The 12,946-nt window shown below is 40.0% G+C and overlaps 3 protein-coding genes across 5 annotated transcripts in view; all 3 read left to right on the forward strand.

Moving 5' to 3' along the window:
• Positions 1 to 2,113: 2,113 nt before the first annotated feature.
• Positions 2,114 to 4,496, forward strand: ccna1 (cyclin A1). Its single transcript, XM_023416628.2, has 8 exons — positions 2,114 to 2,272; positions 2,395 to 2,614; positions 2,718 to 2,833; positions 2,966 to 3,192; positions 3,368 to 3,572; positions 3,699 to 3,812; positions 3,908 to 4,041; positions 4,140 to 4,496. The coding sequence occupies exons 1-8, from the start codon at positions 2,114 to 2,116 to the stop codon at positions 4,189 to 4,191; spliced, it is 1,227 nt and encodes a 408-aa protein (XP_023272396.2). The 3' UTR covers positions 4,192 to 4,496.
• A 166-nt stretch (positions 4,497 to 4,662) lies between these two features.
• sparta (spartin a) lies at positions 4,663 to 11,896 on the forward strand. Of its 3 annotated transcripts, none has more exons than XM_087176716.1 (8): positions 4,663 to 4,816; positions 5,484 to 6,313; positions 8,051 to 8,245; positions 8,726 to 8,882; positions 9,137 to 9,331; positions 9,620 to 9,781; positions 9,983 to 10,073; positions 10,349 to 10,724. In XM_087176716.1, exons 2-8 carry the CDS (start codon positions 5,510 to 5,512, stop codon positions 10,392 to 10,394), a joined length of 1,650 nt encoding a protein of 549 aa, XP_087032842.1. In that variant the 5' UTR covers positions 4,663 to 4,816; positions 5,484 to 5,509; the 3' UTR covers positions 10,395 to 10,724. The 3 variants fall into 3 exon arrangements, with proteins under 3 accessions (XP_087032842.1, XP_023272336.1, XP_023272337.1); XM_023416568.2 differs by lacking the exon at positions 10,349 to 10,724 and adding an exon at positions 10,885 to 11,896 and having other exon boundaries at positions 4,664 to 4,816; XM_023416569.2 differs by lacking the exon at positions 10,349 to 10,724 and adding an exon at positions 10,885 to 11,896 and having other exon boundaries at positions 4,664 to 4,816; positions 5,509 to 6,313.
• An 86-nt stretch (positions 11,897 to 11,982) lies between these two features.
• The window catches only part of ccdc169 (coiled-coil domain containing 169), a 17,011-nt gene continuing 16,047 nt past the window's right edge, over positions 11,983 to 12,946 (forward strand). The window contains exon 1 of the mRNA XM_023416570.2: positions 11,983 to 12,113. Within this exon, the coding sequence (XP_023272338.1) occupies positions 11,983 to 12,113 (131 nt within the window). The remainder of the gene's footprint in view (positions 12,114 to 12,946) is intronic.

The following is a 12,946-nucleotide window of genomic DNA, read 5'->3' on the forward strand; positions in this document are numbered from 1 at the left end:
ATTTCATGACATGCAGACAAAAGCTATCTTCAGATCAGTGTCTCTAAAGGGACATTCTGTCCAGCGCCACACCTAAAAAAAATTAAAAAAATCTTCGGGTTTTTCTCTGCTGTTCAACCACAGCAGAGTGAATATATCCTATAGGAATCACATGGGCACTACAAACCATAGCCGAGGTATTCCCAATATGCAGAGAATATCACTTGTGCTTGAGGTAGTTGTGCAAAAAAACACTCAAAATGAAGTCTTATTAATTTAAAAGTTCATTGGAGCTCAGGTACTATTTTTATTTTTAATTACAAAAAAGTATGACCAGAGAACAGCGAGGGGACTAAAAAAAAGAAGAAAAAGAAAACAAGTGAAGGAGAAAAATTTTCCTGATTATATATATTTATATATTTTTTTATAGCTTTTGGTTATCTACTCTGATCCCTACAGACAGCACAGCTTGCATCAGTGTCTTTCTTAAGTTTCTGTAAATATGAAAAAAAACTTCTGAGGCAACAACCAAACTCTGTCCCAGCAAACATCTCCAAAACAAAACTGGACCAGTGTGATAGGGTAGAAAAGTGTGGGCTACTTGCCTTGAAAAAGTGGATGGGTTGTCTTTCTTTTTTTTTATCTCAGTATGTCCTGAAATAGTTTTCCAGCTGTCTCTGTTGCAGAGGGTGAGGCTATTTTCTTTAAAACATTTGAAAAGTGAAACCTGAGGGGACAGTATCAAAGACAAGTGAGATCAGTGATCCTATAGAGCTGAATTAATTCAACATAATTGTAGAGTTGACCTTCTCAGGGCTGCCTTGCTAATGAAATATTATTACTAATCCACTGTTTGAAGAGGATATTTTTTTTATACAGAATATATACATATATTGTGCCAGATAAAAAGTAAAGTTATGCTTGACCAGGCCAGTAGCATACAAAATGAGGAAAGTTTTAGGGTATATTTTTTAATAGTTTAACAGGCAACCATAAACAGATCAGACCAGCAACAGAAGAAAAGACATGCTGGGGGAGGAGTTCCATAATTAGATAAGGTCTAATCCAATTTATTATAAAGTGGAGCTAAGGTAAATCCAATCAGGGATTTCTGACGTATCACGTCGTCCGTCATCTCTTGCGTTCGGGCACGTGATTGGTAGAAACCGCTCGGAGGAAACAGCTGATTAGTTTACAAGGCAACCTGTAGAAAACCTCGCCGCTGGACAAACCTCGGATATCTAGTAAGCCGCTGTAAGTCGCTTGAACGCAGCCAGAGGTCGCTGTTTGTCTCCAATTTGGTTACAAACAAGAAAGTAAGCGGTCATTGCTCCGCTCGGGTCGTTAGTGAGTGTTTCCACCTTGTAGCGTTAAGCTGTGAAGTAACTACGCTGATCCTGGTTATGGTGAGTTTGCAGTGAAGAACAGGCGAGAGACTGTTTTATACTTGAAACCGACAGGTCGCTGGGCTGTTGCTCTGTGCTACACTGAAGTGAGACACTGAGTGTACAGCCATGTTTTCTAACTGTTTGTGTCTCTTATTCCCGGCCTTTGATAAATCCTTGTAACCATGGTAATGATGCTTCTGACACCTTCAGCGAATCTGCGCCCGGGAGAATTTATAGATTAGAGTCTAAGTATAGAGTTTCACAGACCACTTCACTGAATCTGAATGCTTACAGCTGGACTTAATTTGAATACATACACAACACATACACAACATATTCCTGTAGATTTCAGTACTGCTTTACTGTAGTCAGGGAAACCATAAACTTACCACCTAAACAATATTACTAGCATCCCTGCTGCTGCTGCTGCTGCAGCAGTCTCCAACCTTTTTTCTTGTAACCCTTTAAAGTAAAGCAGTGTCTTCTGGATTATGTGCTTGAATTGCTATGAGTCATGTTTCTTTCCCAGATTGTTTAATTTAAATGATTTTTGTAGGCCTAAAGTCTTAAAACAATTCGTTTGTTTCACAATAAAAACCAATCTATTGCTTTTTTCAGTTTACAGATATACATTAAAGACAATGAACAGAATACTTCACACATATAGGATATAAGGTAACAAAAAAAAAAACCCTAAAAACAAATAAGAATTAAATAAATGAATTTCCCTGTTTCCTTTTTTAAAGATGAACTTCAGCACAAATGCCCATTACGGCAGTCACACTAGCAAAGAAAATGTTCCACCGTCAAGCAAAATGGATGCATCACAGGTCCAGAAAGCCAGGCAGCGGACAGTGCTTGGTGTTTTGTCAGAAAATGAGCAGCGTGGTCGATCCCTCAGCAAGGTAAGGGAGAATGACACATAGGAGGGCATAAAATGTTAGTAATTTTCAATTCACTTTCCCCTCACAGAACTGTCACATTTTGACTTCATGTTGCAGTCATGCTTCCTCATTTTTCACCACAGGGAAGCCAATTTTCCAAACACAGCTCGATCTCAGACAGCTCTCAGCACACCTTTCTCGGCTGTACCTCCAGTTCCAGCTATGATGTTTACGTTGAAGAGGCTTGTGAAGTTGTTCTTGCGGCTTCTGGTCAAGAAGTTGTGTCTGACAACTATTACCGAGATACTGAAACCGCTGCCCTGCAAAACGAAGGGCTGAGACTCCTGCTGGAGCTTAGTTCAAGTGAGTTTGCCCTATACAAAAACATCTATCAAGACCACCAAGTGAGACTTTCTTCTTGGTATGCCTTTTATTTTTATCACCCAGCTGCTGTTCACCCTTGCAGGTTCATGCCTGGATGCTTCTATGCAGTCTGAAAAAGATGAATCCCTGATGTCAGAGGAGGTGCTGTGTGTGTCTGAGTATGCAGAGGACATTTACCGACACTTGAGGGAGAGTGAAGTGCGAAATTATCTGAACTATGAGCACTGAATCATTTCTACCATGTTACTGTGTATGGTTATCATTAAATACACTGTGACTGTGGTTCACTGCAAATACCTCATGAGAACTGCTTTTCTTTCTAAATGCCAGTTGAAGTTGAAGCCTCTTCCAGGCTACTTGGAGAAACATCCGGAGATCACCAGTGGCATGCGGCTCATCCTGGTGGACTGGCTGGTGGAAGTCGTCCAGGAGTACAAGCTCCGTTCTGAAACTCTGCATCTTGCTGTCAACTATTTGGACCGCTTTCTGTCCTGCACGGCGTATGTAAAACGGGGCAAGCTGCAGCTGGTTGGCACAGCTGCATTACTGATCGCTTCGTAAGTACATGTTTAAGTTTCTTATGTTTCTAACTGATACTTTTCCTGTCCAGTTCGGGCACTGATTTGTGAAAAACACTTGTACTCTTGGTAAAACTCTTCCTTATGGAAAAGTGTCAACTCGATGACTGATGGTAACTTACAGTCTGATGTCTTCTGATCTTTCACCCTGTAGAAAATATGAGGAGATCTTCCCTCCCGAGCTGAATGACTTTGTGTACATCACAGACAGCACCTACACCAAGAAGCAGTTGGTTCGAATGGAGCATGTTTTCCTAAGAGTGCTGGCCTTCAAGATGGCCGCACCAACTACAAACCAGTTCCTTCGCCTTTTCATGTCCATCCACTCTGTCTGTGCCACCACAGAGAACCTGGCCCTGGTCAGTGAAATCAATCACTCTAATGTCAGCCACACTTTTTGGGTTTATGCCCACTGCCTTTGAAGATACAGTTTTCCATTTCCCTTGATCATATTTTGGTTCGTTTTTTTTTTTTGCTGCCTCTAGTATGTAGCAGAGTTAAGCCTGCTGGAAATTGAACCATTCCTACAGTACAGCCCATCTATAGTGGCAGCTGGAGCCTACTGCCTGGCCTCCTATACTGTAAACAAATCTCACTGGGTAAGTTTGTTCAGATCATTGTTTTGAGTGCTAAAAGTCCCTTTTATGAGAATCTCTTAAGGACTTTTTTTTAAGTCTTTCTTTTCATATCTTAGCCTGAATCCTTATGTGTGTTTACTGGCTATACCATGGCTGAAATTGAGCCCTGCGTGACTGACCTCCACAAGCTACACATCAGTGCAGAGAGTCACCCACAACAGGCCGTCAGAGAAAAATTTAAGAATTCAAAGTAAGGTGTGGCTTGTAGGTTTTGTCTGGGTTGTTATTGCATCCCAGGGCATAATTTTACCTTTATGAATGGATGTCTTTTTTTCTCTCCCTTTACAGGTATTGTCGTGTTTCGTGGATCACTCCACCTGCCGTTCTGCCTTTCCTATGAATCACTGCTCCACCCTTCTTCTGACGCTTCTGACAGAACAAAACAAACCCAACTGATTCTTTGTCAGTCCCATACATGCCACACCCCTCTGGACACTTTCTTGCTTTAATTAATTAATTTTTTTGTAGTTTATGCAAATACAAAAAAATATATATAAAGAAACTACTTCTGATACTTGCAGATATCCATGCAAAAGGTTTTTAAAACTCGTAAGTCATTAGTTGTAACACATGCTTATATTTTGAATGATACAAAATTCATGTTCAATCATGAATTATTGTAACCTTTATTTTCCATATGTCATGTCTCAGTGTAATGCTACGTGTCTTTCAAAATAAAGTTTTTATGAAAATTATTATTATTTTAACGTGCAGCTATCCGTTTTATTTTGAAAGTTTTGTCCGGAAGCCGTTTTTGTCTTCTGGTTGCTTTTGACGTTTGAGTTTTGCTGTGGGGGTGCGTCAAGTTAAATCAGTGAGAGAAGTGAAAGCATAATGATGTGAGTAGGAGCATTTTCAAGTGAAGTTACAGAAGAACTGACGAAAACTGAAATTAAGGAATCTGAACACATTTATTTATTGTTTGTTTTTTTTTCTTTCCCGGTATATTAAAGTTTGGCTGAAAGGTAAGTCTGACCTAAGTTATAACTATCATCTCTGCCCAGTGGTCAGGTGTGACGTATGAATAGGTAACAGTTGTTGTTGTTGTTGTTGTTTGATACATTTAATACTAACATGAAGACTACATGTGTAAACGCTGGCATTTTTTTTCAAATGGAAATCCCATGTCAAGTGAAATCTCTCATGCAAGTTCACGGTCTTGTTGATCAGGTAAAACCTGATGTGTGTGTCAGCTAGCTCCGGGCATTTACAGCCATTGCTAGCCGCCAGCAACATTTACATTACATAGATTTTTCTCACATTAACTCATCTCCCTGCCCGTGATGCGGTCAGTGTTGAAAATCCATTCAAGTTTTTCTCTAACATGCAGCCTAAAGCAACAACTTGTCCTGTTCACACCTGATTTCGGTGGGTTTCTTGGTGACAGGTACTAGTCACCATCATCCTGTACTAATACTTTTATGTTTTTAATCTTATAATCCCAACTGTTTCCCATCCAAACTGTTAATTTTCAAAACAGAAACTACAGTCCCTCAATAACTCAATAATTAACATTTGTGTGTTTTAGAAAATAAAAACAACAAATAAATGACTAATGTTAGTTATCTTCATGTGATTGGTTATTACTATAAAAATCTTTGGAGATAACTATCTCCATTCTTCTCTTTCTAGTCACTGTATCCCATCTTTTTCTCAGTATGGCAGAGCCTGCTGAGCTGCTGCTCATCAAGGACCAGTATGAGTTGGCGTTTCACTCCCTGAGTCGTGGGCTAACAGCTGAAGAGGCCGGGAAAAGAGAGGAGGCCCTGGAGTATTACAGAAAGGGCCGACAGCACCTTACCCAAGGAGTGGAAGTTCCCACTGGGGGGGAGAGGCACCAGGGAGTGGCCTGGGACACGGCCAGGCAGCTTCAACAGAGAATGAGGGACACTCTGAGTACTGTAAACACCCACCTCTCTGACCTGGAGACCTCTCAGCTGACAACAGGAGGCCAGAGGGACCGACTGTTGATGGATCTTCCTCCTAATCTTTATCCAGACCTGGCACCTAACAGTCACCCTCCCCACAGCTCTCTCCACCATCTATACCCCACCATACCCCCTACCAACCAGAACACTACCCCAACCCCAAATACAGCCCCTGTCAGACCTGCTTCCCCTGCTCTACCACCCAGACGTATGCACCCTGCAGTGGCCCCAGAAACTATAGCCATGGCTCACCCAGGGGACCAGCCTCCAGCTTACACACCAGTGCCGACAGACGGGCACCGTAGCCTGGCTTATGGTACTGCTGGAGGTGGCCTTGAGTCAGGAAAGCAGACTGGAGCAGCAGCAAGACGAGATGGAAACGAGCTGCTTTACATTCCCTCTGGGGTGCAGATGTTTTTCGTGGCACCAGATGGACAGGTCAGCTCCCTGTCTAATCCAGGGTACCTTCGCATCATCGCATTTGATAGTGAGAGCAAGGTTTCAACTGCAGGAAGACCCTCAGCATTTCTACATGTAAGTACAGTATGCTATAATAAAGATTTACTATCATTCGTATCTGCTACTTGAGCAAAGCCTTTTCCCTGGGCATGTATCCTGGAGGTGTGTAGATGTGAACACCACTTGAACCACTTGATCACTATTAGTCCAGTTTTATAACTATGAGTCATTATGTTGGTCTGTATATGAGTTGTAGTCACAAAGAAATTTTCTGCTTATAAATGATGATTTTTTTTTCTACTTCATAACCTAAGAGGTTTTTTCATGATTTGCACTTATTTATACTGAATTTGTTGACTGAATAAGCACATTACGATTAGTGCTGCAACTACTAATTATGTACATCAAGGATTAATCTGATGATTAGTTTCTGAATTTATCAGTTTGGTTTATAAACCTAAGAAAACAGTGAAACACACCTCATACAGTTTCCTAGAGCCGAAGCTGATGTTCTCTGTCAACCAATGGTCTGAAACACAAAGATAGATATTACAGTCATATGAATACATCACATTTGAGGAAAAATAATCAGTGAATTTTTGGCATTTTTGCTTGATCAGTTATCAATTTTTAATCAAAGTTACAGATTCATTTGGGCTCCAGTTATAGTGTATTAAATGCTTTACACTTGATCTGTTGAAGATAAAATTGGTCGTCCAGATGTTAAAACATTATATATTTTTTTTATAATTTATTTCAGTGTTTAGAATATATTTGAGTGATGTATAATGTAACATATTTGCAGATTAAATGAGCTGTCCCATTGCACATCTGATGTATTTATGTTTGAGCAGCATTATTTTCCATTATGTTGTAACATAATCTCTGTAGGTTGTAGCCTGTTAGCAGAAAATAGATATTGAAGTTTTTAAGTGTCTACAACTATTATGGCAAAAGCCCCCATCACAAAGTATGACTTTATCAGCTCTGATCTTAATCATATGAAGCCGTCTGCCAACCTGCTACTTCTCTGTGATGATTTTTGTATTGAGTCAATATAAAACTCGTAAACAACAATAATGTATTCTGGCACCTCCACAAAGAGCGTATTATGTCATGTTGTATACTGGAGTCTACCCCATGACTCTGTTTCCTATCACACCAGGCCGATGGGCCGCTCTCCTGTATTCTGGCCCTGCTTTGTTTCCCAGCAAGACAATGGTCCCATTAACAGATGACTCTGCGCTTCTGTTGTGCTGCCGGTCAGTGCACTGCGCCCTCACAGGGGTCACACTGTCGGGCAGCATACCAGTGGCACGATGCAGCAGCAAGTCTGTATTGATATTATCTTTGTATGGATGACTGACATAAGTCCTGATGGGGCTTAAACCCTGTAATGCATCTTTGAGTCTAGGTGACACTTTGCCTGCTGGGAGATGATAATCTTACTAGAAAAACAACATGTTAACTTAACCCTAAACTGCCCATTCAAATATGTAAGTGGGAAAATACTGCTGGACAAGGTATGATTTTCAATTCTCAGCTTATGAATTTCCCCATGGAGAATAATAAGGATAAATAACAAATGAGGACTCAACAGAAGCCATCATATCCTGCTTTCCTGTCTAAATTCTGAAATCTGAGAATAGTGGATGTGAGGTGAATCTCACTAGTTTTCATTAAAATCAGCTACAACCGATGATCAGTGGAATGAATACAACCTCTTTGGTTATGATGGTACATGGGTGATGACTCCTGACCTAGAGGCCTTCATCTTTCCCAACCTCTTACTCTTGTTTTTGTGTTTTCAAGGTGTGTGACTGGCTGTACCCACTGTCAGCAGACACTCCAGTGCTGTTGGCTAACTCCGGGATCTTCATGTTCCCTGACTCTTTGGCGGAGACTCCGGGGTCCTATGTGGGCATAGTGTTGTCATCTGAACTGCCTGCTGCCGACCGAGAGATGTTTCAGGACCTCCTGTCACAGCTGGCTGAACTCAGGGTCCAGGTCAGTCTTTACTGTCAGGATTGAGCAGATCTAAGGATGCGTATTCTTGTGGGTGGAGCAAATACTTTAGAACTGGTATGTTAAGGGTGTTTTCTGTGTTTAAAGAATGTGTCATAGTGTAAAAATGTGGTCCTTCTTTTTTTAAAGATCTTGACCGTTATAAATACCCATCCATTTGCGATGTCACCCGGTAACAAAAATAAACAATGTCCTGTAAAACTGAAACCTCAATTTTTGATGTGATCAGGCTGTTACACCGCATGCACTACTGTTTTTAGATATACAGGGTGTGCCACTTTTATTTCTCAGGTCCTCTGGAGATACAAAACAGTTTTCATGTTGTGGGTAAAAACAAACATGTCCTGGGACAGGAATGTACTGTATGTTATCCGTTTGGGTGTACGCATATATTAAAAGCAATATATGATGGGCCCTCTCATGACAACCATTTAGCATATGGCTTAATGTATTCCCTGACAGGGTCCAGAGGGGGCAGGATCAGAGGTCGTCAACCTGAGTATGAAAGTCCCCCTTGGTCCCCCAGAAGAGCAAAAAAAACTGTCAGTGCCAACTGGGGAGAAGGACAAACTACCACTTCCTGGATGGAGTGAGAAGATGGCACAAGGAATCTTGTCAGGTGTGTTTAAGTCCTGACAGAGGAAAAAAAAATCTAAGCAAAATATCTCTACTCAAGTTGTACACAGACTAAATACACAGTAGTTGTTCCCGTGTCTACAAAAATGACCACTAGATGGTGTTGTTTACTAATGCAACAAGCTTTCCTGAAGGCAAAGGGTGTTCAACCACCTCTTGCTTTGACTGCAATTGACATCTTGACAAAACAACAATTGATGATATTTCCAATGTACATTTGTCAACCAAAATGTTTAGGAGCTACAAAGTTGAGTGAAGGGTTTGCAAAAGGAGCAGAGGCCACAGGTAGAGCCATTCAAAAAGGAGCAGCCAAGATCCGGGACCACATCACACCTGAGGAAACTCCTTCAGAGGTCAGCCCCCGGGTCACCAAAAGTCTGCAGGTGGCTAAACAGGCCACCGGAGGTGCTGTGCGAGTCAGCCAGTTTTTGGGTAAGGACTTAAACTAATATATAAAGGACTAGAAATCATCCCACAGAGAATATAACCATCCATACAATAAGTACAAGGTCCAGAATTTTGTTTCAGAGAACTTGACCAAAATAATGGTAAAGATATAAACTGCTTGTTTGCATGACGGAAAAAACCCTCATAAATGCTTGATTTTCTTTTTTCTTTCTTTCTTTTTCTTTCAGTGCATGCCATTAGTTTCTTGTGCTGCACATTAATATGCTGTGTACTTATGTGTGCCTCTCCTTGTGTAACTGTGTATATCTACAGTTAATGGAGTGAGCACTGTGGCAGGACATGTGGCAGAGAAGATGGCGCCCCATGTGAAGAAACAAGGCGCCAAGCTGGTCCCAGAGTCTATGAGGAAGAGCAAAGAGGGCCAGGCGTCCAATTTTGATGGAGCCAAATTTGTGGCAGCCAGCAGTATACAAGGTATATACCAGCAGAAAAGAACATTTCAGGATTAAGCATGAAGTAGTAGTAATATTGTACAACGTCTTACACTGTTCTCATATCATTAGCTCTGTCTAACACAAAAATATCATGCTTTGGCATTTTAAATGTTTGATTAAAGGCGGCTAATCAAAGTCTTTTTTAGAAAACTCAATATTTTTTCGTTTATATCCAAACCAGGTTTCTCTACTATTTGGTCCAGTCTGGAGACCGGAGCAAAGCTTGTTGGCAAAAGTGTTGCAGCAGAGACTGTCACAACTGTGAAGTACAAGTAAGCATGAAGTTATTTTATCACATATATATTTGAACATGAGGTTTTCCAATTTCTATTGACATTTCCAACTTCCGCTTCTTTATTGATAGAAATAATATCATTAATCTTTAATTAATTATTATGGATCTTGTCTTCAGCCTGTTTCTGAATCTATTTGGTCACTGAGCAACAGCAGAACACTGGAGCAGAAACCAGTCTTACAGTGGCCTACTGTGTTGCTTCTTCTTGGTACGTTGGGTAACTGACCTGCTTTCACACCTATTTCTTTTCAGATTCAAGGGCTTAGGGAATCTAATAAACATGTCCAGCAACATATGACTGCACGGGGGAGTAAAGGCAAAGACTTGTGAACTAACTGCTGACCTTGCTCAACCTTTTCGTGCACACTCTTTTCACTAGCTCAGATCAAGTCAGAAAATAACCCGAAATAAAATGTAATCAAAATCTACAAAATCTAACAACTAACACAGAAACTGACTTTTGTTGATTCGTCTATATCTGGACAAAGTATGTATTTTGGGTTCTTTTTTGACTTGGTGTAGTGTCTTTCCAGTTAAATGTCTGCTTGTGTTGGGTGGTAATGCTCTTGCTGTTCATGCTATCTGTAGCCTTTTCTCCTTTTGTTACTAATAAAACTGCTACACAGTATGATATGACTATGTTTTTCTTGAACTACGATTTGTTGGCGTGAATGACAACAGAACAAACATTACATACTCGCTCCAGCGTTTCAAGTCCGTACACATCCTCATTTATTTTCTTACACCAAACCACTCTTTTCCTAACGCCACCATTATTTGTGGTGAAGGTACGGTGATGACGCAAGCCAAGCCACAGACACAGCTCTCCGGTCAGTGGCAAATGTTGGTGTGACTGCACACAACATTGACAATCTGGGCATCAAAGCCTTCCTGAAGACAACAGGCAAGGCGACAGCGAAGGCCATGGTCAAAGGCTCGGGAGGACAGTCAGCAGAAACTGAGGGGAAAGAGGCGCAGAGACAAGAACATCAAGCAGAGACTGAGGGAGAAGGAAAAGCAGAAGAGGAGAAAGAGTTGAAAAAATAGATTCCCACAGGACTTTAATGCTTTACTGGAAGGTTTCAGATGGGTGGGTCACTACCTCATTTGCAGTTTTATAAAAGTAAATATAGGCCATTAGTGTTTTTGGAATAGACACTGTCTTGTATTAATTATGGCTGTAAACTAAACAAGACAAAACCAATTATGTTTTTGTGGTAGTATAATAGGCTTGTGATTGTATATTTATATATAGTTGGCTATGTATTTTCTCTGTGTTGTATGTGACAAAATATTCACTATGTATACCAGTTAACATGTTGCTTTACCAGTAGAGTTATAGCTATAGCCTGATATGACCTCATCTATATTAAAATCTGTATGAAAGTTGCCTTAATAATTTTAAGAAATACACACAAACTTTGTATATAGAAATATAAATTAATATAAATTTCATATTTAACCTATTTTTGTATATGAGATGTCCAAGGTGTTGTAACAGAGAAAAAAATGTATGGAAAATGTTGCTGTCTCTCTCTCTCTTGCTTGCGCGCGGGCATACTCACACCAGGCACACACACACACACACACACACACACACACACACACGTCTGCTGAACTCTGCTTGTTTTGGTATTGTAATTAGATCCTCTGCAAGATAAATGGCCTTTATAGACCATTAATGTAGGATGTTGAATTAAGAGCTCGGTATACTGTATGGAGGAAGTTAATTTTCAGACCCAATTAAGCGCGAAATGAACTGTATATACTGAATATAAAGAAAAGTAATGCACCGATTCATTAATGTGCTGTCATTTTTAAACCTCCCGCTCAACGTGCTCTATCATTTCCGACGCCACATGAACTAGCCGGAAACAGCGATCTCCATGGAAACTGCGAGTCACAAACTTTTCTTCAGTCGATGTAAGTTTTTCAGAAACATGGCTGGAGAGAGCGACTACAGCAAATACGATCTGGCACGCCTACAGGCAGAGCTCAAGCAAGAAAGGGAAATTAAGTAAGTTTTTTTTTCAGAAACCTTACGATGTTTTCAAGGCAGGGAAGTAGGTTTGGTCTCAACATTGGTAGGGACGCAATAACCCCACCACTCCAAAACAAAGTGATTCGCTTTTTAATGCAGTCAACCAAACGCTTTATTAAAATATTAGATCTGAATTTGCATTCAGAATTGCCCATACCGAAATGCAATAGCTGTAGTACATGTGTTGAATTTCCATATATGAAATATATGTACATATGAAGTAAAATCATGTATGTATATACAGTATAGCCTATATGTGAAAATTACATATGAAACCTGTTAGAAATTGGGACAATATCATATATTGACATATACTGTATGTCTAGCTACATGTATTGTAGTATGTTTATATTATAAGTTTATAAAACGTCATAGTATAGTATGGCAAAAAATTAAAAAAAAACATAAGGTCATAAAAACATCATAGTATAGTATGGCAAAAAATAAAAAAAAACATCATAATATATTAAGGCATAGAAGGTCATAAAAAGGTCATAGTATAGCAAGGCATGAAACTACACAGTATAGTAAGGCATAAAAATTAATAAAAATGACATAGTATAGTAAGGCATTTAAGGTCATAAAAACAACATGACCATGCAGGTACTGAGCAATCATGCAAATTTTGCACAGGATGGTCCCAACTTGGATTTGAACTCACAACCTATGGAATGAGAGGTGATACTTCAAACCACTATACTTACCTGCCCACTTAACAGTAGCTGGTAAGTTAGTAACCCTTAAAGACGTCATAGCATAATCAGGAATAAAACGTGATGGTATAGTTAGGAACAAAAACTTCAAAAAAC

This window comes from Seriola lalandi, unplaced genomic scaffold (genome assembly GCF_002814215.2).
Source record: "Seriola lalandi dorsalis isolate HSWRI2012SDOR001 ecotype SW California unplaced genomic scaffold, Sedor1 jcf7180002054567, whole genome shotgun sequence".
NCBI classification, from domain to species: Eukaryota; Metazoa; Chordata; class Actinopteri; order Carangiformes; family Carangidae; genus Seriola; species Seriola lalandi.

Excerpts from the sequence above, each read along its gene's own strand:
- ccna1 (XM_023416628.2), top strand. The coding sequence starts at position 2,114 with ATGAACTTCAGCACAAATGCCCATTACGGCAGTCACACTAGCAAAGAA. Across the intron at positions 3,573-3,698 it reads CCACAGAGAACCTGGCCCTG|TATGTAGCAGAGTTAAGCCT; the intron begins GTCAGTGAAATC and ends TGCTGCCTCTAG. Across the intron at positions 3,813-3,907 it reads CTGTAAACAAATCTCACTGG|CCTGAATCCTTATGTGTGTT; the intron begins GTAAGTTTGTTC and ends TTCATATCTTAG.
- sparta (XM_023416568.2), top strand. The coding sequence starts at position 5,510 with ATGGCAGAGCCTGCTGAGCTGCTGCTCATCAAGGACCAGTATGAGTTG. Across the intron at positions 9,332-9,619 it reads GCGAGTCAGCCAGTTTTTGG|TTAATGGAGTGAGCACTGTG; the intron begins GTAAGGACTTAA and ends GTATATCTACAG. Across the intron at positions 9,782-9,982 it reads GGCAGCCAGCAGTATACAAG|GTTTCTCTACTATTTGGTCC; the intron begins GTATATACCAGC and ends TATCCAAACCAG.